Source organism: Monodelphis domestica, chromosome 7 (assembly GCF_027887165.1).
Source record: "Monodelphis domestica isolate mMonDom1 chromosome 7, mMonDom1.pri, whole genome shotgun sequence".
NCBI lineage: Eukaryota > Metazoa > Chordata > Mammalia > Didelphimorphia > Didelphidae > Monodelphis > Monodelphis domestica.
In genome coordinates this window covers 93,603,593-93,626,235 of record NC_077233.1, presented here as the reverse complement: position 1 = coordinate 93,626,235, position 22,643 = coordinate 93,603,593, and the positions used below count along the sequence as shown (strand labels likewise).

The window sequence follows — 22,643 nt, the reverse complement described above, 5'->3', positions numbered from 1 at the left end:
TGATTCTTGGTAGGGGAGGGTAACGTGGCCCAGGGGCAGAGTCCCTGGTGCTTCTCTGGGGCCTGTGGAGAGTTCTGGGTGAAAGTGAGTGACTGGCAGGAGCCCAGGTTCTCAAGTCCAGGTAATTGGATCCCCTGGAACAAGGCCACCTGCCTGAGGGGGATTTCCATTAACAGCTGTCATTAGAGGGAAGCCGGATCCAGTGTCAGTTAAAGGCCCCTTAGGGCTAAGCAGGGTGGTTTTGGGTACCTCTGGGCCAGCCTGGGCAGGGCTGGGCAGGGCTGTGTGCTGGGCTCCAACCCGACACAGGTCACTGTGAAGTCACTGATCTTTTTCTTTCCTGCCATGTTTGATGCACAAACTCAAACACACTGGTAGGCTCTAATGATCCAGCTCCTGACCATAAGCCTCCTACCACGTCCACTGGCACGCTCACACAGAGGCACAAAGCCCAGCAGACACTTGTGTGCACCGCCCTGGACCGAGGGTTACTAAGGAGGGTTTGTGGCAGGGCGTGGGAGCAGGAAAATGCAGAGAAATGCCAAGGATTACATCATGAGGGGAGGGTGTCACCAGGGAGGCGGACCTGCCTGCCTCCGGGCACTGCAGGTACCCGACCTCTGGGACAGCAGAGAGACGAGGGTGCAAGACGCGGAAGGCAAGCTTCGCACGAGCTGATTCTGGCTTTCTGGAATCCACCCCCTGCCAGGCTTCTGTGCCCCCGGCTTGTCCAAAGAGGCCAGTCTCCCTGGCCTTTCTGCCCATCCAAAGCATATCGGGATTGTCGTGACACGGGGATCCGCCGAGAGTCACGGAACGTCAAAGCCGGGAGAGATCCCAGAACGCAGGATGCAGGGGCTTCGAGGATTTGTCCAGCCTCATCTACAAGGGTTGGAGCCAGCGCTTGAACCCAGATCCTCGGACTCCACAATTCCAACTACGGCCGGCTGCCTTTTTATTTTTGGTCTCTCCCTAGGACTGCCCAAGCCTTCGACGTGATGGCAGAAAAGAGGTTTTCTTTGTGTCGGGAATTGTGGCCGTAGGAAGCTCCTTACTGAGGCAGAAGCTTTAGGAAGGAACTCTCAAAAAGAGGGAAGATCCAAGGGGCTCTGGCTCAGGTCCTCCATTCAATGAAAAATTCCATTAAATGCCTATAATATATAGGACGTCGGTGGGGTATGTGTATGGATATATACATATGTGTGCATGTGTATTAATAAATCTATAGATGTATATATTTAGTATATGTGTGTACATATTGTAAAAATGGAGACTTGAACCCGGGACTCCAATCCCCAGAAGTCCTTGGACACTTCCCAGGATGCTTTGTAATCTCACTGAGATCCTCACCTGGGCAGGATCAAAAGTTCTATTTAACTGGTTGTAAAAGCCTACTGAACTCTCTTTCCCGTTTCCACTTGCAAGCAGAGGGGTCTCATGATGTAGGTGAGGTTGAATGGGCTTCTCGGCCCACCTAGACCCGTGCTTTCTTACTTGTATTTTCTTAAACTCTTAATCTTAAATAAACCTCATAAAATATTATACTCCTTGACAGAGAAACTAATTTTTACCCGCCACAGCTTAAACCCAAAAATTTTAATCTTAACTATATATATATATATATATATATATATATATATATATGTATATATATATATATATATACTACATATTTAGCAAATATATAGATAACCAGATTGTTGTTGTTGTTCAATTGTTTTGATCATGCCTGATTCTTTGTGAACCCATTTGGGCTTTTCTTGGCAAAGATACTAGTGGTTTGCCATTTCCTTCTCCAGTTTACTTTACAGAGGAGTAAACTGAGGCAAACAAGGTTAAATGACTTTTCCAGGGTCTAGTAAGCGAAGCCACGTTTGACTCAGAAGAAGAAGTCTTCCTTATTCCAAGTCCAGCACTCCATCCACTGTGCCACTTAATTACCCAAGGTTATATATACATGCATGTGCACACACATGTATATATGCACATGTATGTGAGTATCTCTAGGAACACAGAAATATATACCTATTTGTACACACACACACACATAGATATACATGAGATACTCAGACCCAAGGGAGTACACAGACAGATCCATCGAGATAAAGAATGACACAGATACTGCTTTTAAGGAGCCTACAACTAAATAGGGGGGAAGACATGCATACAAATAAACTCTTATACAAGGGAGAGATTCAGGCAACTCTCTAAGAGACATTTGAAGAGAGGAAATTAAAGAGGGCTTCATAGCAGAAGTGGCCCTTAAGCTGGACCTTAAAGAGGGCATGGAAAGTCTGTCTTGGGTCTAGGAGACTGTGAAAGCAAAGGCCTGGTGATGAGGGATGATAAAGATAAAGATGAGGGATGGATAGTTCTAGTGTGGCTGAAATATGGAATTTGTGATGGGGAATGGATTGGGATAAAAACAAATAGATAGACTGGAGCCACATTGTGCAGGATCTTGAACACAGGAATAAAGAATTTATTTCACAGTAGACAATGGGTAGCCCCTGAAGTTTCTTCAGTAAAGAAGTCATAGCAGTGACTTAGAAAGTGGTGTGGAGGATGGAATAAGGAAAGGAAAAACTAGAGACGGGAAGACCATTCAAGAAGTCATTGGAACAGTTCAATTGGGAGGGGATGAGAGCCTGATCCAGGGTGATAGTAAAGAGTGGAAGAATGTAAGGTATAACAAAAAGGAAGGATGACAAGACTTTACAATCATTTAGATATTGGTAGTGAGGAAAAGAGAAAAGTCAACAACCTCATTCATTCTTGAGTTTTCACCTCTTTGCAGATGATTTCCCCACTTATATCTGCAGCTCTGATCTCTCTCCAGAGCTCCATTTTTTTAAGTGGTATCATCATCTTTCCAGTTCCCGAGGTCTGAAATATGAGGAACCTGAGTGACCAAGCTACTTAGTGGTGGGAGTCTATCACAGGTTTCTCTTGAGTCCATATCTAGTGGAGAGGGAAGGGAAGAAAAGGGAAAAGAGGGGAGTAGGGGAAGGAGAAGGGAGGGGGGAAAGTAGGGGAAGGAAGAGAAAAGGGAAAGTGGGAGAGAAATGAAATGAAAAGGGAGAGAGAAGTAAGGAAAGAGGGGAAAATGAGAGAGGGAAATGAAAGAAGGAAGAATTGGAGAGGAGGGAAAGGAAGCGAAAGAGAGAAAAAGAATTAGAAAGAAGAAAAGGAAGAGGTAAGGAAAATGCGTGTGCGCGCGCCTGTGAGTGTAAAAGAGTTAGTTACATAATCTCCCAGCTGGCCTCAAAAGAAAAGAAAAATGACTTGGAGACGATGGAAGCAGCAGCAGCTCTCTGAAAGAGATGGTTATATAATAGTTGTATCAACCTCAGGGAGGTAACTTCCCCTGGACAGATGAAGAAACCCTGGGGCTGTGGGTAGTTAGACATAAGAAAGACTGACTGAGAAAAGAGAAAAGAAACACCAAAAGACAGCCAGAGTCCACCCACAGAGAGACAATGAACAGTTACTTGGGAAAACACATGCTGCCCCCAATATTAAAAAAACAAAACAAAACAGAAGGAAAGTCCAGAAGTCCTTTTCCATTCTCAAGAGGGAAAGGATGAGGAAACCAAAGCAAGATGCCCAGAGGTCTGCTACCAGAAAGACTCTTCTGACACTTCCCACTTTTCTGTTAAGAATGTGCTTTATTCACAACACTCCTCAGAGAGGTGAAATGCCAGAATTCTCATCCCAGATTTACATTTGAGAAAGATGGGGGCCAGAGGCTTGCCCAATGTCATTAACACGTAAATTAGAGGACTGAGTCTTGAACCCAGATTGCTTGCCTCCAAGTCTAAGATTCTTTCCACTGTTGCACAGTGTCTCTCTCTCTCTCATGAGAGAGAGATCCAGGGATTGGCAGCCCTAGGAGGTTGTGCAATGTCTGACCTTGTGCCTCTCAAAGAGAGAGAGCAGGTCCTGGGGTAGGAAGGGATTTAGGAAAGAAAGACACATATCTGTCTGCTCTCAGGTAACTCTCTAGAAACAGTTCTATTAAGATTCATTCATTCCACTTTATCTCCCTACAAGATTACTTTCAACCTAGGGACTATTCTTCCCCTCTGCCTTTCAAGAATTGAAAGAATTTGAAAGAATTTGATTGATTTGATTCTTTGAAAGAATTGTGGGAGCAGAAACACAGAAGAAAAACAACTGCTTGCTCACATGGGTCAATGGGGATATGATTGGGGATGTAGACTAAGTGATCATCCTAGTGCAAACATCAACAAGATGGAAATAGGTCTTGATCAATGACCCATGTAAAACCCAGTGGAATTGCCAGTTGGCTCTGGGAGGGGGTGGGAGGAGGGGAGGGAAAGAACATGAATCATGGAACCATGGAAAATTTTTCTTAATTAATCAATTAAATAAAATTAAAAAGTAAAAAAAAATCTCCCCCTGCCTTTTAGAAGCAGCAAGGTGGTGAAATGGATAGGGCACTGGACCAGGAGTCAAGAAAAACTGAGTTCAAATCCAGCATCAGATGCTCACTTTGCTATATGTTACTTGACCTCTAAGTGCCTTATTTTTCTTTTATGTAAAAAGAGGATCATCATAGCACATACCTCCAGCTCTATTATGAAGATAAAATGAAATGATATTTATCAAATCCAGCTATTATTATCTTTCTTTAAGGCTTGGTTTAAGCCTTAACTCCTCCAGTTATCCGATCGCACCCCTCACCCCCCATACCATTCTCTTCTGACCTGAGCCCTTGAAATAAGAACTATCCCTACAGCCCTTCGTTTTAAACTGCCTTGCCTTAATCTAACTGCTCCTTTCTTTCCTTCCAACAAAAATACCCAAAGGCAGGGCTCAGATCTACTTTTCTGTCCAACCCAGACTATAAACCCCTAGAGGGTAGGAACCAATCATTCTCTCCCTGTTCCTCCTAAATGTAGTCCAGGGTGGTAAGCCCCGAAATAGTTGGATTATTTGAATTCCCAGCACACATTTCCATTGGACTGGAATCAATTACCGAAATTGATATAATTAGAATTTCAAATAGTACTAATTTGAGTACAGGCAGCCACTTCAGGGGATTCATCATTCCCACTAATGGGGACCTAGCTGTAAAAGCTTAGTACTTGGAAGGCAGTTGTGTCCTCAAAGAACACTCCTATGCCTCCCTGATGATCAAGGCTTCTTCTAACACCCCCTTTTACACATCCCTATCATTTATTGTTAGCTATTTTTCAGTCAAATCTGACTCTTTGGGACCCCATTCAGAGTCTTCCTGGCAAAGATACTGGAGTGAGTTGCCATTTCCTTCTCCAGCTCCTTTTACAGATGAGAAAACTGAGGCAAAACAGTTACACAGCTAGTGTCTGAGATCAGTGTGGAACTCGGCAAGATGAGTCTTCCAGACTCCAGCCCTGGCACTCTATCCACTGGCTGTGCCACCTGGCTGTCCCATCCCTATCACATCAAGCCCTTAGGACACAAATCTTATGCCTCTTCAGTCCCTAACACTCCGTTTCCCTAAGTCAACCCAGCTTCCAAACATGAGATCTCCAGTGTCCCCCAGTACCTGGCAAGCAGAGCTGACTGTCCCTTCTCCACTCCAAATCTCACTCTATCCCTTCCCCTTCACTGACCTAACTAAATCATCTACTAACATCTGGCTGCATCTACTCAACCCCATGATGAGATGTGATTTTAATTCTGCTCAGTTAATTAGTGGAGATAATCGAACTGACTGTTCCAGCTAATCAGCCAACTCTTGGTTAGGGGTTAGGGCAAGGGTGGGGGGCAGGAGATGGCGTATAACACTCCAGAGTGGGAGGCGAAATGATGGTTCTCTTAAATGCTTTGTGAGGAAGTGAAAAGAGCCTTGGGCTGGATGTTACGAGATCCAGGTTGCAGTTCAGATTCTGCCTCAGTTTCCCTTTCTGTGCCATGGAGGAAACTGTGCCCGTGGTTCATATCCCCCCTTGGCACCTAGACTTCCAGTACCCACACACAAGTCAGCCTAGTCTCTCTCGGTCCTCTCCCACTACCAACCACCATCACCCAGGAAAGGCTGACACACAGCTAGCTCTTACATTCCTGTCTCTTTTCCTGAGATTCAGTCTCAATGGCAGTCATTGCCTCAAAGAGTATTAGGGGAAGCCAATATCCCTGCCTGAGATATCCAAGGCGTTTCCTTTTTCTAAAACCCTCAACAATGGCCCCATTCTGCTTACTGTTCCCCAAGAGCCCGACTCTTCTGATATCCACAGCTGCTACTGTGAGCCCTGGGGTGTCCCCCCAAACTGGTAACAGGTGCACAGGTATCTGGGGAAGACCCTGGCTCGGGAATGATAAAGGTTCTGGTGGAGGCAGCCATGGAAAACAGATGTTCTGGGTCCCAGCTTATAGCACATCACATTGCATGCACAAGCAAAGCCGACTGTGGTCTTCTTGTTTCCCCAGAAACATGGGGACATCCCTGGACTCTGTCTCCCCCTTAGCCTGGGGGGCCCCTGCGGGCAAGGGCTTCCTTCACAGTGGCTCTATTCCCTCCCCAGTGCCCACTCCCACTCCTCCTGTTCCCCTACTCAAGAAGGACTGGTTGGGGAAGGAGACAGCCTCTCACCTTCAATCTCATTTTCCATTCGGTCATATTGCAAGCACTTTTCCCGCTCCTGCTCTATGGACCGTTTGATGACACATTCATCTGGCAGGAAGCCGGCTACCTGTGACACAGAAAGTGATATACAGGTTAGTGGTCCAGAGAGCCCCAGTAAAGAAGGGGCCATCACCTAGCAACACTTCCCCAAGCCCCCAGCGTCCGGGGACAAAACCAGTGCCCTCTCCTTCCTCAATCCAAGGTTTGAGGGGTTCCAGTGGGTGTGAGGGATAATAGGCATAATTCTGAGACCTGGTTTGTAGTCCCAGTTTTGCCACTAACTTGCTATGTGACCTTTGGCAAGTACCTTGGCCTCTCTTGGCCTCAGTTTTCCCATCTGTAAAATGAGGAGGTTAAAGTCGATGATCTGACATTCTTATGATTCTATACTTAGAGAAGCTAACAGGCTGACAGAAAAAAAAATTCCTGGCATATAATAGTTGCTCAATTAATGCTTTTTGACTAATTGTAATGCAGCAGTGGATTTTGAATTCTATATTGTCTTGGATTTTCCTGGGATTTGTACAGAGATGCTTATATCTGACAGTAGCACATCTCACCTTGACATCATTCTTTATTGTTGCTGCACAGTTGTTTTAGTCACTCTTCTTGACTCCTTTGGCATTTTCTTGGCAGAGATGTTGGAGTGGTTTGACATTTCCTTCTCCAGCTTGTTTTGCAAATGAGGAAACTGAGGCAAACAGTGTTAAGTGACTTGCTCAGGGTCACATAGCTACTATCTGAGGCCCGATTTGAACAGAGGAAAATGAGTCTTCCTAATTCCAAGTCCAATGTTCTACCCATTGGGCCACTTAGCTCCCCTCATTCTTTATCAGGAATTTACAAAGGAGGATAGTTCAAAAGCTTGAAGGTTCAATTATCAACTAAGCTTTTATCTCTGAGCCTCGTCACAGATGGAGCCCTCAATTCTGATATCTCCTCTGGACTTTAAAGTAGCTGGCACATGACTAGAGAAGGGGCTGGTCTCAGAGCCAGACGTCTAGAATTCTCTCCTTCTTACTAACTTTGAGACCAGGAGCCAGTCACTTCTGATTTGGGAGGCTCCCCTGCAAAATGGGGAGAATATGCTCGCTCCCACTATCTGCCTCCTGGAGTTGATGTGAGGACAGCGCTTTGTAAAGGATGAAGCTCTTTAGCAGCGAGAGTAATTATTACTAGGAATTGCCCAATAAATACCGTTTTGATTATTGACTCATCTATTTTTATATGTAATATAAACTAATAATAATTATTGTCCCTCCCTGCCTTCTTCCTAGGCCTTTATTGTCTCTTTAAAAACACACAAACACTTTTCACTGAGGTCGGGAGGACTTTGAAATCCACTGGGCAGCCACCTTCAGTTTCCTTGGTGTCTGGCACAGCTGGCAAATTTATAGGAATAGCTTGCTGTTTCCAGGGCCTCTGCGTTCTATAATGGGTAGGTGGCAATCCCTGGGGAGGGTATAAGGAATCCTTGCAGCACTGGGCTTCATTTCTCCACAGTTGGTAAAGTTGGAGCTCAGACTTACATAATTCACTAACTCAGTTAAATCAGGAAATGGGTCTTCACTCCCAGTATTATTCCTAGGAAATCCTTTCTTTCATTTGATAAGCATTTATAAGTCCTACTATGTGACAGGCACAGGGCTAGACCCTAGAGATGCAAAAAATAGTGCTTGACAATCTGCTGAGGTGTAAATACTTATATTTAGATAAATAATTATGAAATATGTACAAAATAATTTCAATAATCCAGCTAGATGGTGCAGTGGATAGAGCACAGGGTCTGGAGTCAGGAAGATCTGAGTTCAAATCTGGCCTGGGACATTTACTAGCTGTGTGACCCTGAACAAGTTACTTGACCCTGTTTGTCTCAGTTTCCTCATCTGTAAAATGAGCTGGAGAAGGAAATGGCAAACCGCTCCAGTATTTTTTCCAAGAAAACCCCAAATGGGGTCACAAAGAGTCAGACATGACTGAAACAATTAAACAATAATGTAAAAGTCTAAGGAAAGCACTAATAACTGGGGAAGGAACTCCAGTCAGAAAAGATCTCATTTCTGAGAGGGTACTGTGCTAAACCTTGAAAGTAGGGAAGGATTTTAAAAGTTAGAGGTGAAGATGGAAAATATTTCAGGTATGGAGGATAACCTGTGCAAAGGCATGGGAAAAGCAAATAAGCCTGGAATGTAAAGTTCATGAAAGAGGAATAACATGTAATCATCCTGGAAAGAGAGGTTGGATCCAGGATTTGAAGGGTTTTTAACTTTCAAATAGAGAAATTTGAAATTTATTCTAGAGGTAATAGGGAGCCTTTGAAGCTTCTTGAGCAGGGAGTGACACGGTCACTTTAGGAATGTCAGTTGGGCAGCTATGGGGATGATGGAGAGGAGAAAGGCTGGATTCAGAGATACCAATTATGAGGCTATATTAATAGTTTAGACAAGCGGTGATAAGTGCCTGAACTAGGGTGGCAATGATGCAAATGGAGAGAAGGGGAATTATGAGATATATAACTGAGGTAGAATCAGTAAGCCTGGGCAATCAACTGGTCATGGCAGAAAAGGAAGATTGAGGAGTTCTCTGAACCTGAGTGTCTAGAAAGACTGTTGTGCCCTTGCTATAAACAGTAAAAAGGAGAAAGAAAGGGTTTAGGGGAAAAGCTAAGGAATTCTTGGACATGTTAAATTGGAGATGCTTCTAAGGACGTCTTGGGAGGATGAAATGCCCAACGGCCAGATGGCAACACAGAACTGATACTCAAGAGAGAGATCAAGATGGGACACATGGATCTGGAAATCATCCGCAAAGTGATGATAAATGAACCTACTGAGATCCATGAGGTCATCGAGAGATTGCAGAGAGAAAAGAAGGGTCAGGACAGCCCTGGTGTATACACCCAAGGAACATACCCAAATAGCAAGCAGGGCCTGGGTGATATGATGGAACAAAGGAGACTAAGAAGGAACATTCATGAGAACTAGACAGAAATGGCGCCATTAAAACTCAGGGAGGAGGCAGCTAGGAGGTTCAGTGGACTGAAAGCTGGATGTGGAGATGTTCCTGAGTTCAAATCTGACCCTGGACACTTCCTAGCTGTGTGATCCTGGGCAAGTCACTTAACCCCTATTGCCCAGCCCTTACCTCTCTTCTGCCTTAGAACCAATACGTAGTATTGATTCTAAGACAGAAGGTAAGGGTTAAAAAAAAAATCCAAAACCTCAGGAAGGAGAGAATGTCCAGTAGGGATAGAATCAAATGTGACAAAGAAGGCAAAGAGGATGAGGACTGAGAAATGGCCATTGGATTTAGCTGTGAAGAGATCTTTAGTAACCTAAAAGAGATGAGTTGTAGTCAAGTAGAGAGGTCGGAAGTCAGAGTTTGAGGGGCTGAGAAGTGTGTACATATATGTGTGGACGTAGAAGCAATGATTATTAACAACTTTTTCTAGAAGTTTGTCTATAAAAGGAAGGAGAAACATAGGATGATAGCTTGAGGTCATGGCTGGGTCTGGGGATGTTTGTAAGGAAGAAAAGAATGAGCCGGTAGATGGGCAAACTGAAGATTAGTAAAAGACAAAGGATGGCCTTGGAGGCGATGGGATTAAGGACAAATGGAGGTAGAGGGACTGGCCTTGGTTAGGAGAAAGATTCTTTCTTCCCCTGAGATTAGAGGAAATGAGAAAAGAGGAAATCTGAGGCGTAGAGCTGGGGGAGGTGGGGTCAGCTCATCACAGATGGTCTCCGTTTTCTCAGTAAAGTATGAGGCAAGACTTCTGAATGTTTCAAAATCAGCTAACTCTCAGAGTTTCAGCAAATGGGCAACTTTGTGAAAGATGGCTTGGTGAGAGGAGATGCTAGAGGCAGAGCATCCTCAATCAATAGCTGCTGACAACTGGGTTAATTTGAGAAGAAATGCAGGGAGTGTCTTGACTCTGATCCTGTTTCTCTTTTCTCAGTGTTGTATCTGTCTCCTGGGTATGTCTCACTCCCTAAGGACAGGGATCGGCTTCCTCCTATCAGGGGTCCTCCATCCCCACCCTTGAAAGCCCATCTCTGCCAAGTTGAAAGACTAGCCCTTCGGATATACCATCACACCCTCCCATCAATGCTCATTGCATCGCACCACATCACACCATATCCATACCAATCTCTACCATACCATACCATGTCATACTCCACCATTCTATGCCATGCCATATCATAGATGAGCCAGTAAATAAAAGGGATATTCTCTATACTGTTTCAGGTATGGGTAGTTCATTAGCCAGCCAGTAATGAGGAAGCTAGAGTGGAGTAAAAAGAGAGATGGCTCTGGAATCTGATGACTACTGATGTAGAGTCTCAGTTCATGGGACTTCATGACCATGGACATTCTCTGAGCCTCAGTTTCCCCCTTTGTAAAATGATGGCCTGGCAGGTCTTTTCTAGCTCTAACTACTATCATCCATGACCTAAGATTTTCTTTCTCTAACCCAGATGGATCAGGGCTGTGGACTGGCTGTCATTAGAATGGGACAGCTGGCATTTTACCCAAAGGCACAGAAGTTTAGCACTATCCTAGGGTACATTCCTCCTACCACATCCCTTGGGTCTTTCCTTACCCTCTCTATATCCTCAATATGGGATAAGTCCTACCTCCTGCTCCTCCCATTCCCACTTCCCCAGAATCAGCCAGTTTTTTAGCAGTACAGAAATTTCCAGATGTCCCAGGGCAGATAGTCTCCTTCTTGGCCACCATACCCAAAGCACAGTGGCTCTGACCCCATTCCATCCCCCCAACCCAGCCTTCTTCTAACTTGCTTCAGGTAAATAGTTTCATACTTTTCCCCCCAAGCACTCATGGACACAATTCTGTGCCCTTTGAAGCTAGAGAAGTACTTATCTCATTGGAAAACTCTACTGTCAAAAGATTTGGGTTCAGGACTCACCTCTGGTACTTATTACCTGAGTGACCTTTGACAAGTCACTCTGGGCCTCAGGTTCCTCATGTGTAAAATGTAGAATTGCATTACATGGCCTCTGAAGTACCTTCCAGTCTACATCTATGTTCTTAGGTTTCTCACCACCTTGTTTCCTGGCTTCTTCATCATAATGGAACAAAAACTAAATCTCCTATTAAGGGATCCTTTTCCCAACATCTCCACACAGTCCTGTTCTGCATAGGTTAAGTCTCCTTCCTCAGCTCTTTAGACATTCAGCACACATCACCTCTACTACTCCTCATATCGCATATATTTAGTTATGCAATTACACATAGAAAGCATTTTGTAAACCTCTAAGTACAACATATATTCTAGCTCTTATTATTTTTTAATAGAAGGGATATTCGAGGATATCTGGTCCAACTTCTTCACTTTACATAGGAATAGACCAATGAAAATTCAGTTCCCCAGACTTCACATCTACCTAATTTCTTGGGCCTCTCTGTAGCATTTCCTCATCCCTGCACCAGATTACAACAATAGTTTCTTAATTGATGACCCTGAATCCTCTCCTATCAGTGTGGACAGTGAAAAGAACAGTGGTCTTCACATCCAAGTATCTAGATTGAAGCCTAGATTTTGACATTTGCCAATTTTTTGCCCTAGATTAAGTTACTTCCCCTTCTAGAAGATGAGGAAGATGATTTGCTGGCAAGAGCACATGTCTTTGGGTATGTCTTATTTAAACCCTCCAAACCTCAGTTTCCTCAGATATTGAATGAAGGGGTTGGACTAAGTGATCGATAATGCCCAGTTCTAACATGCTAGGAGCCTGTGATTCCCAAAGATTTCTCCTTTCCCTCTGTTCTATAATGTAATGGAACAAGGTCTATGTTTCCTTCCAAGAGGTCTTCTTTCTGTCATCCCCTCACATTCCTACCCTCAATAGGGTCTTATTTACTCCCTTTCACTCCAAACTTTAGCTTGAGACCTAGACAGACACACTGGAGTCTGCTCTTGAGGAAAGTTGACACTAGAGACAGGAAGAAGAGCGAGAGCGAGAGCGAGAGTGAGAGAGAGAGAGAGAGAGAGAGAGAGAGAGAGAGAGAGAGAGAGAGAGAGAGAAAGGGAGAGAGAAAGGGAGAGAGGGAGGGAGGGAGTAACATTGAGAATCCATCCAGGAAAGATAAGATTCTGAAGAACAAAGTGAGGTCCATTAGGACATGGAAAGCTGCCTGGGACTGGGGTGGTGGGGTAACCCTGTTGGATGGCTCTAACTCTTGAGGCCTCAACTTCCTCGTCTGTCAAACAAGAGTAGAATTCCTTGATCTCTTCCTCCTCCTCCTCCTCCTCCTCCTCCTCCATTTCACTTCTTTGTTGTTGTTTGGTTATTTTTTTGGTTGTGTTTGACTCTTTATGACTCCTTTTGGGGTTTTCTTGGAACAAATACTGGAGTGGTCTGCCATTTTCTTCTCCATCTCATTTTACAAGTGCGGAAACTGAGGCAAATAGAATTGTGATTTTTCCAAGGTCACCCAGCCTAGTATATGTCTGAGTCATTCATGAAGATGAGTCTTCCTGATTCCAAGCCCAGTGTTCTATTTACTGTGCCCCCCCTCAACCTTGGAAATTTAGCATCTCCCCTTATCTCAAGTACCTATTATGAAAATTCAGTGAGATCAGAAGTTCAGAGCAGCTGAGAATTAGAAGGAAACTTCAAAGTAATCTGGTTCAAGCTCCTGCCTAATGCAGAAATGATAACTGATTTACATAGATCATTTCAATTGATCCTCACCATTTTATTATCCCCATTTTACAGATTAAAAAAACCTGAAGCTCAGAAAGTAAAGTGGCTTGCTTGAGGACAATAATATTAATGTGAAGATTATTTCCATTCCACACATATAGAAACAGGATTCGAAAAGCAAAATACAAAACAAATGGATATACAGACTCATGTGTCTCCTAATGATACTGGTGGAATCTTTAATGGCTGCAGGGAACTGGTTTGCTTGCAATTGTCATCAAATAGGCTCATAACTCTGGGGATTGTGGCACATCTTAAAATCTGCATTAGCTGTTGTACTACTATTTATAACAAGCTTTTACCTGGTGAAAAAATTATGTACACTCACACTGTGGATCATGGCCAAGTTGGAAAGGAAATAGGGATCACTTTTGAGTGAGAAACCTTTGTGTTGTGCCTCTAGCTGACCCATGGTCACATGGAATGCAAACTATGAATTCCTGATTTTTAAATTTTTTTTTATATTTACAATAATTACTTTCTTCTTTATTGTTGTTGTTGTACTTGAGTACATGAAATCAGTATTAATGTTTTTGATTTTGAAGGATAAGTTTACAATATCTATTAGCCCAAACTTTAGCTTGAAACCTAGACAGAGACACACTGGAGTCTGCTTTTGAGAGAAGTTGACACTGGAGACAGGAAGGAGAGAGAGAGAGAGAGAGAGAGAGAGGGAGAGAGAGAGAGAGAGAGAGAGAGAGAGAGAGAGAGAGAGAGAGAGAGAGAGAGAGAGAGAGAGAGAGAGAGAGAGAGAGAGAGAGAGAGAGAGAGAGAGAGAGAGAGAGAGAGAGAGAGAGAGAGAGAGAGAGAGAGAGAGAGAGCGCAACATTGAGAGCCCATCCAGGAAAGGTAAGATTCTGAAGAACAAAGTGCAATGCATACCCAAAGTTTAAGATTATAGAAACCTACCGTTGGTTGTTAAGTATTATGGGACTTTAACTAATAATTGTGTCTGATTTTAGAAGAAGGGATCACAAAAGAGCCACTATATAGTACAAAGACACAAAATCCCTGTGGGATTGATGAAGATCCGTGCCAAGACAGAGGGCTTATTTTGAGAATAGAGGAAGTGACCATTTGACAAATTCAGACATTGGACTTCCCCGTGCCAGATTCCTACAAGTACCTCTGTTTGGTTTTATTTTGGTTCTCCATTCCCTGAGATTGAAGGTAAAATCAGACCAGGGAATCATACTTCCCTTTTGCTTCAGACTCTTGTCCCCTTCTCTATTCTAGTATGGCAATTTTCCATAGTTCTGGCTGCCGATGGGTAAGTACAATATTGCTGCAATTGTCCTGCAGGCTTGTAGGACATAAGTCACTTTAATTGGGCCTTGCTGGTGATTCAAGGACCTGTTATGGTTTTATTCTTTTGCTCGTAATTTTATGCACACATATATATTAATACAGAATTTATTTTTTTCTCTTCTATTTAGTTTTTTTGGGGGGGGTAGTTGATTTTCTTTTGAGAATTTATTCATATACCCCATAACTCAGCCATGTATCCTGGGGTGATTCTAGTGCTGGTCAATACTCTCCTAAGCGGGATTGTATAATTATCCTCAATTCCAAAGTTTAAAATCTTTTAAAATAATTTTAGGAAAAGAAAATCACCAATTCTCTGAATCAAGAAAGTGGATCTTCTGGAGAAGATGTTATAAGGATGCCTACAGAAAACACATAATACATCAAAAGACCCAGAGTGGACTTTGGGATATAATGAACTGAACTGAAGGGGGCTGAACATATCATTTATTCTGAATGTAAACTTTTATGTCAAAGGGGTGTGCCTACTAATTGGCTTTTTGTCAATGCATCAATATTTTTTTTGTTCTCTTTCTCCTCTTTCTTTTCCTTCCCTCTGATCCCCAAATTGTTGTAACTCCCTTTATGTAAAGTGCAATATTTTGCACTTTATTTTATTTTTATACATTATACACCTCTAGTAAGAGAAACTTTAGAGGTAATAAACTACATATGTGGAATGATCCATTGGGGAGACCTGACATGTTAATATTCTAGAAACCCCAAATGAGGATATTTTAACATACTGGTCTCCCAAAGAATCAAAGGGGAATTGTGTGAAGGGAACCCCCCTCCCAGGATCACATACTGGGATCCTACCTGTGTCCTGATACTGCATGCACTATGTCACATGAGTGTACTTCAGCATGAGTCAGGGGGAAGTAATCTAGGCACCTGAACCAGAAAGGATCAGATTATTGATCCAGGGTAAAAGAGAAGGAATAAAAGAGGAAGTTCCAGCTCTCTCTATTCACTCAGGCACCTGGTGAAAGAACAGTGGTGGAGAGAGCCATGTGGAGAGTGCCCACTTGGCTAGTTTAGAATAGGTTTCCTTCTCTCTATCTGTCTGCCTTCTCTTATTCAAGTAAATATTACTATTTTTTATTAAGGACTGGTGTTTCATATAGCTCTAATAGAGGGTTCTGTTAGGAGTGAAGTGATATCTGGAATCTAGGGGGCACAGTGGATAGAGCTTATGCTGGGAATCAGAAAAACTCAATTTCCTGAGTTCAAATCTGGCCCCACACCCTTACTAGCTGTGTGACTCTGAGTAAGTCACTTAACTCTGTCTTAGTTTCTTATCTGTAAAATGATCTGGAGAAGGAAATGGCAAACCACCCCAGTATCTGTGCCAAGAAATGGCCCAAATGGGGTCACAAAGAGTTAGACATGACTAAAACAACTCAACAACAATATCAGGAAACCACTGTGGTATAAAAAAATAAAAAGACATCAGTAACATTTTTGAATAAATAAAAATAAGAGTCCAGAGCAGTAAAGGTGATTGCCCTGTAGTCTTTTTCCCTCACTCAAATCACAGGATGCTCAGATTCTGGGTGCCACATTGATAAAGGGAGTCTGTTCAGAGATGGGGAGGTGGCTTTTAACTATGTTATATGAGAAAGAGTGGAAGGAACTAGGAATATTTAACTGGGAGAGAAGCTCTGAAGCTGAGGACAGGGCAGGAAGGGGCTCTGTGGAAGTAGAAATAGATTTATCCTGTATTGCTACAAAGGTAGAAGAAATCATTGTGAAGAAGGAAGGTATAGTGTATGGTATTGGTACAGTGGGAAGAGGTTCTATGTGACTTTGGGGAAGTCCTCTACCCTCTTAGGGGCTCCATTTTCTCAGCTATAAAATGATAAGTATAGAGCACCTGGCCTCTGAACTTAGGACTTTGATGTTCTGTACTTGAACATCCTTCCTAGCGCTGCTATTCATCATCCCTACTATACCTTGTGGGTAAGTTTGAGTCGAATAGGGGCCATCGAGGTACCCATCCACTCTTGTGCCCAAAGATCTGTCTTGAGGACTCTCTCACCCTATAGAAGGGAAAGCTTAGGTCTGCCTGAAAGGGGAGGGGGAGATGATAAAGGACACAATCTCTCAGGTTCCTCCTGGAATAAGAGAAACTATTATCTCTTCTGCTTCAGTAGGAAAGGACGTTCGCCAAAGAGTTGCATTCAGGGCTCTCCAGTTTCCAACAGCCTCCTGGAAACTCTCATTATCTGCCTCTAGGCTGTGTCTATCTACATTTCCCTCTGCAGTAACCTTGTATTCCCATCCTACATCCTTTTCAAATGACAGACAGGTCAGGATGTGGTACTTCTTGCTGCCATAAAGTCATAGGGATGACCCATACTTTGTGCCCTTCAGATTGCCATCACTGGTTCTGGGTTCTCTGCCCCAATCTCCAAGAGAAACAGGCTGGGCCAGCACCTCGAGGACCCACAGAACCCCTGGTCCAACAGGGAAGACAAGACTCTGCCCTGAGATAATCAGGGACCAAAATCCTCACCTTCTCATGCCAAGATTCCATCTTTGCCCACTGGTGGGATTAGGTCATTGGTCCCCCATCAGGCTCAGTACCCCAAAGAAGCCCAGCATTCTCCATTTTCAGTCATCATCCCCTCAGCATTAATGAATGGGTTTAACAGATCCTTTCCTGAGACCCAGGTTAGGGAGTCAAGAGGAAAGAGAACAAGCTCTTCCCTTAGAGGGAAATGGTGGTGCCACTTGGAGGATGGAAGCCAGAGTAAGGGCAGACTGGGATAAGCCAGCTTTGCATATCTGTTGAGGCCAAGACCCCATTGCTTAATCACTTAAGAGAACTGACGGTCATTTCGGGGCGGTGAAATAACTGGTCCCTAGTCTCCTCCTCTCCTGACCGTCACCAGAGGCTCCACTTCCCAGGCCCCCTCCGCCATTGGCCGGGCTAACAGGTCAATGGCTTGTTGATCAGAGAAGGAGCAGAGGCAGTTTTTTTCTGTAGCTTTTATCGGAAGGAATTTAGGCCTGGACTTTGGACTTCCTCTTCAGGATTTCTTTATTCTAAACATCCTCATTATCCCCACGCCTCTGGGTTTACACAGTGTGGGAGAAATGACTACAATCTGATCCCTCAGGTAATTATAAAAGTGACAGTGACATCACACATGTCTATCAGCTTGTGTTTTCTCACAGGATACTAACAACCCTGGGATGGAAGACTCTTCTCCCCATTTGACAGATGGAGACACTGAGGCCCAGATCAGGCAAGAGGTTTACCCAGTATATGTGACACAGAGAGATGCTGGAGAAGCCAGTGCCTGCACCCAGGCCTCTTGATTTTAGATTCAGCACTTTCTGCTATATCAGCCAAAATCTCTGAGAATAGTAATAACAATGACAACAAAATAATAATAATAATAATAACAACAACTCACATTTCTATTGGGTTTCAGGGTTTACAAAGTGCTTACTTAAATGACAAAAGAACAGAAGGGACCTCAGAGATCATCCATCCCACTCATTTTACAGAAGGAAAAACTGAGTCCCGGAGAAGGGAAACAAATGACTTGCCTAAGGTCACACACACTTCAGGCCATGATTTTAGAGCAGAGGTGTCAAATACTCCCTGAGTTACCTGTGACTCTCACACAGCACACCCTCAGGATGGTGCCACCATAACTAGATTAAAATGTAATTGGGAAATATTTCACAAAATAAAAATACACTAAAACCTAAATAATATTACATTTGAAATCCGTTCGCAATGCTCAGAGATCCTCATGTACCGTTTGAGGGCTCCCACGTCTAGCTGAGTTTGATCACACTGATTTTAGAGAACCAATTTCTCACTCTGTGCTTCCCTTTCCCTGTGACCCCTTCCTCCAAGACTGTTTGAAAAACAAGCAGTAAGGCTCTTTTTTTCCTACCCCTCCCAACCCCCTGAAGCAGGGTTTTTGGTATCTTAGAGATGGTAACATCAGGGAGGGGAGAAGTCAGTGGTGATAACAGCCAGAAACGTAGACTCTGGGCACTGGGTTTTACAAGAAGGAAAAGGCAGTGTCCCTTTGTCTGGATAGTCCCAGCAGAAAGGAGGCCCCTTTTAAAATTCAACACCGCAAACATTTATTACGCCAACACAAAAAAACAGACTGCGCAATATTTTCTGATAGATGCATCGGAGAGGGGCAAAGGCTGAGGAAAGAGGAGGCTCAGGAAAACACTTCTGGGAGAAGGCAACCTTTCAGTTGAACTTTAAAAATGCCTAGTGGGAATTTAATGGGGAAGAGAGGAAGAGGAAGAATTCTGGCTGTACCAAGTAGGAAGACGGAGGTCCTGTGTATTCTGGGACTGAGCTGTCCAGTGTGACTGAAGCAGAGAATGAATAATGGGATGGATAAGAGATAAAGACTTGAAAGAGTAAAACAAAGGGTCTTGAGTGCCAGGTTTATTGTGTTCAGTTGTTTCAGACCTCTTCATGACCTTATTTGGGGTTTTCTTGGCAAAGAACTGGAGTGGTTTGCCATTTCCTCCTCTAGCTCATTTTACAGATGAGGAAACCAAGGCAGACAGGGGTACGTGACTTACCCAGGGTCATCCAGATAGTAAGGCCAGGTATGAACTCACAAAGGTGACTATTCCTGATTCTAGACCTTGATTCTGTGCATCATGGCACCCTAATTGCCCCTGAGTGTCTGGTAGAGAAGTTTAAACTTTATTCAGTAGTCAATAGAGAGCCTTAGAGGGTTTCCGAAGAGAGAAGCGCCACCACTAGGATAAAGAGAAGGAGTAGACTTATGCCTTCATTAGTACAAGGACCTCCTGGGTGAAAAAACCCTTTCTTTCCTAAAGCAGGTCAGCAATTTGGAATCTCAGAGGGTTGTCTGGACCACTAAATAGGTAAACGGTTTGTTCAGGGTCACCTAGCCAATGTAGATCAGAGGCAGAACTTGAACTCAGATCTTTTTGGCTTTGAGCTGGTTATCTACTACTAAGCCATGCTTTTATGACCAGACCCACTCTAAAGGAAGCTTATCTAGTAGTATGTGAAGAAGCACAGATCAGAAACCTAGAAAGACAGTGGCAACAGAAAAAAAAGCCAAGTCAAAACTCTGCTTAGACTAAAGTGGCAATGACAGGAAAAGGAGAAGCCTGAGATTTAGAGCTAGAAGACATCTTAGAGACTAATGATTCTTAACCTCCTTTGTGTCATGGACACAAAACAAGATGGACCAACTGAGATCATATTCATAAATGTGAATGTTTCTGCAATTTTAAGAAAATTTATAAATATAAAATTTTTAATATTGTAAAAATATTTGTGCATAGTGCCTGGCACACAGTAGGCACTCAATAAATGCCCATTCCCTTCCCCTCTGACAGTTAGGTAAAACTTATTGGTCCCTTCTGAGTATTTTTCACCCTCCTGTTGGGCAGTGTCTGGGGGGCTCAGTAAGAAGTCTCTTACTCTACTCTTTAGGGGCTGGGGAGGTGACCACAGAAACAAAAGGGGGAGTCATTGCTGGCTTGAGGGTGATCAAGTCTCTTCCCACTTTCCTACCTCCCCTCTTCCTTTTTTATTTTCAGGGGGAGACCCAAGCTAGGGAAGGGAGTACCTGGAGGTAACAGCAGAAGAAAGAAGAGCTGGTCCTGAACCTCAGGTTCTGTCTTCCAGGAATAATAATCAATGCTGATAATCTTGTAGGACCTCTAAGGATCCTGTGAGGGAGTCAGTGCAAGGGTTTTTTATCCCCATATTACAGATGAGGAAAACCGAGGCTGAACAACTTGTCCATGTAGCAAATAAGTGAGAGAGCTAGGATTTGAACCTGAGCCTCCTGATTCCAAGTCCAAGATTCCTTCCACTATATCACAGCACGAGTCAAACAGGCTCTGGGCTACCTTGATTTGGCAATCACCTTTAATGACCAAAGAGCTGAAATTGCAGCAGGGTGAGTTTAGGGGAGACAGAAGGAAGTCCTGGCTTCTACGGGTCACACAACACAGGAATGCAAGGGATTCTTTGGGAATTCTTTAAAATAGGGTCACCTGCTAATGTTAAAGATGGTTTTACAGGGGCCCAGAAATGGACCCAATAACCTCTTGTTGGTACAAGAGAAATAATTCAAGAGAAATAAGGCTCATTCAAGCCATCAGAGGTGGAGAGAGTGGGGAGGAGAGGAGCAGTGACATAATTTAAAAAAACAAACAAACCCCACAGGAGATATAGGAAGGAGGGACTGAGATACATGGAGACCAGGGTCACGATGGGACATTGGAGGTAGTGGGGTGCCCTGGAGAGAGCATAGGGTTTGGTCACAGAAGTCCTGTCCTTACCACCTGATTTATAACCTTCCTCTTTCTGGGCCTCAGCTTCCTGGACTGTAAAATGGGTATAATACATTAGCTGTCTCACAGGGCTATGTGAGGGAAGGGTTCAGGGGAACCATATGGAAATGGGAGCTGTCATGATGAATATAGATGAGATAGGGGATCAGGCCCAACCGTTTTCTTGGCTTCTCATAGCTGAGATGGAATTTCAGGTGGAGGCATGGGGGAGGGAAGAGAGAAGAGAGAGGGAAAGGGAGAAAGAAGAGAGAGAGCAGAGAAGAAACAGTAGAAGGAGGGAGGAGGGAGAAAGGGAAAGAAAGAGAGAAAGAGGAGGGAAGAAAGAGAGGGAGGCAGGAAAGGAGAGGGAAAGAGAGAGAGAAAAAGAGAGGGGGAGAGAGAGAATGAGAGGGGGGAGAGAAAGGGAGAGAGAGAGAGAGAGGGAGAGAGAGGGAGAGAGGGAGGGAGGGAGACAGAGAGAGAGAAGGAGATAGGGAGAAAGAGAGAGAGAAGGAGGGAGAGAGAGAGATAGAGAGAGAGAGAGGGAGAGGGAGAGAGGGAGGGAGAGAGAGAGAGAAAGATAGGAAGAAAGAGAGACAGAAGGAGGGAGAGAGAGAGATAGAGAGAGGGAGAGAGAGAGGGAGAGAGAGAGAGAAAAAGAGAGAGGGAGAGAGAGAATGAGAGATAGGGGGAGAGAGGGAGGGAGGGAGACAGAGAGAGAGAGAAGGAGATAGGGAGAAAGAGAGAGAGAAGGAGGGAGAGAGAGAGATAGAGAGAGGGAGAGAGAGAGGGAGAGAGAGAAGGAGATAGGGAGAAGGAGAGAGAGAAGGAGGGAGAGAGAGAGAGAGAGAGAGAGAGAGAGAGAGAGAGAGAGAGAGAGAGAGAGAGAGAGAGCAGGAGATAGGGAGAAAGAGAGAGAGAGGAGAGAGAGAGAGAGAGAGGGAGGGAGAGAGACAGAGAGAGAGAATGAGAGAGACAGAAAGTCCTTTTGGTTAGTAGAAAGAACACTGAATTTTGATTCAGAGAACCTGTATTCAAATCTCTGCTCCCCAGTTTATAAGCTGGGTGCCATTTGCCCTCTTTGGGCCTCACTTTCTTTATCTGTCAAATGAAGGGGTTAAACTAGGTCTCCAAGGCCCCCTCTGAAGCAGAAACTAAAACCTCTGCCAATTCCATGGAGCATCCTCAAGCCCTGTGTCTGACTGACCCTTCCCTTCCCTATGGTTCCCTTCACACAGTCTCGTAGACAGAGCCCTGACCTGGTCTCTGATCTGTGTCGTAACCTTGACCTAGATCCAGAGTGCCTTCCCTGGGCCTTGGTTTCCCCACCTGCCTGACGTGGGCCCTGTTTCCAGCCCTGCCCAGAGATGAGCAGAGCCCGGTCTGGATGGCTTTATTACCGTGTTATTCCTCCTCCCCATACCTTCCCTCCCTAAAGCAACCAACCCCACCCTGAGATCCGTGGCAGCTGCGATGCCCGGGGCTCTGCTCAGTGCCTCTGTTTGCTTTCTCTTCCGCCCCACAGGAACTAAAGCCAGGATGCCCTCGGGTCAAAAAGGACGGCGTGTTCCCCTTCCTGGCTTCCCCATAAACGCCCGCTCCTTGGAGGCAGAGAACGTGGGCCCAGCTCTGCCCCTTTCTTCCGAGCCTCAGTTTCC

General features: G+C 44.2%; 1 protein-coding gene across 1 annotated transcript in view; it reads right to left on the bottom strand.

Annotated features, from left to right (window-relative positions):
- VIPR1 (vasoactive intestinal peptide receptor 1) overlaps positions 1-22,643 on the bottom strand; it is an 85,042-nt gene that overhangs the window by 43,801 nt on the left and 18,598 nt on the right. Inside the window, exon 2 of the mRNA XM_007499811.3 lies at positions 6,602-6,701. Within this exon, the coding sequence (XP_007499873.2) occupies positions 6,602-6,701 (100 nt within the window). The remainder of the gene's footprint in view (positions 1-6,601; positions 6,702-22,643) is intronic.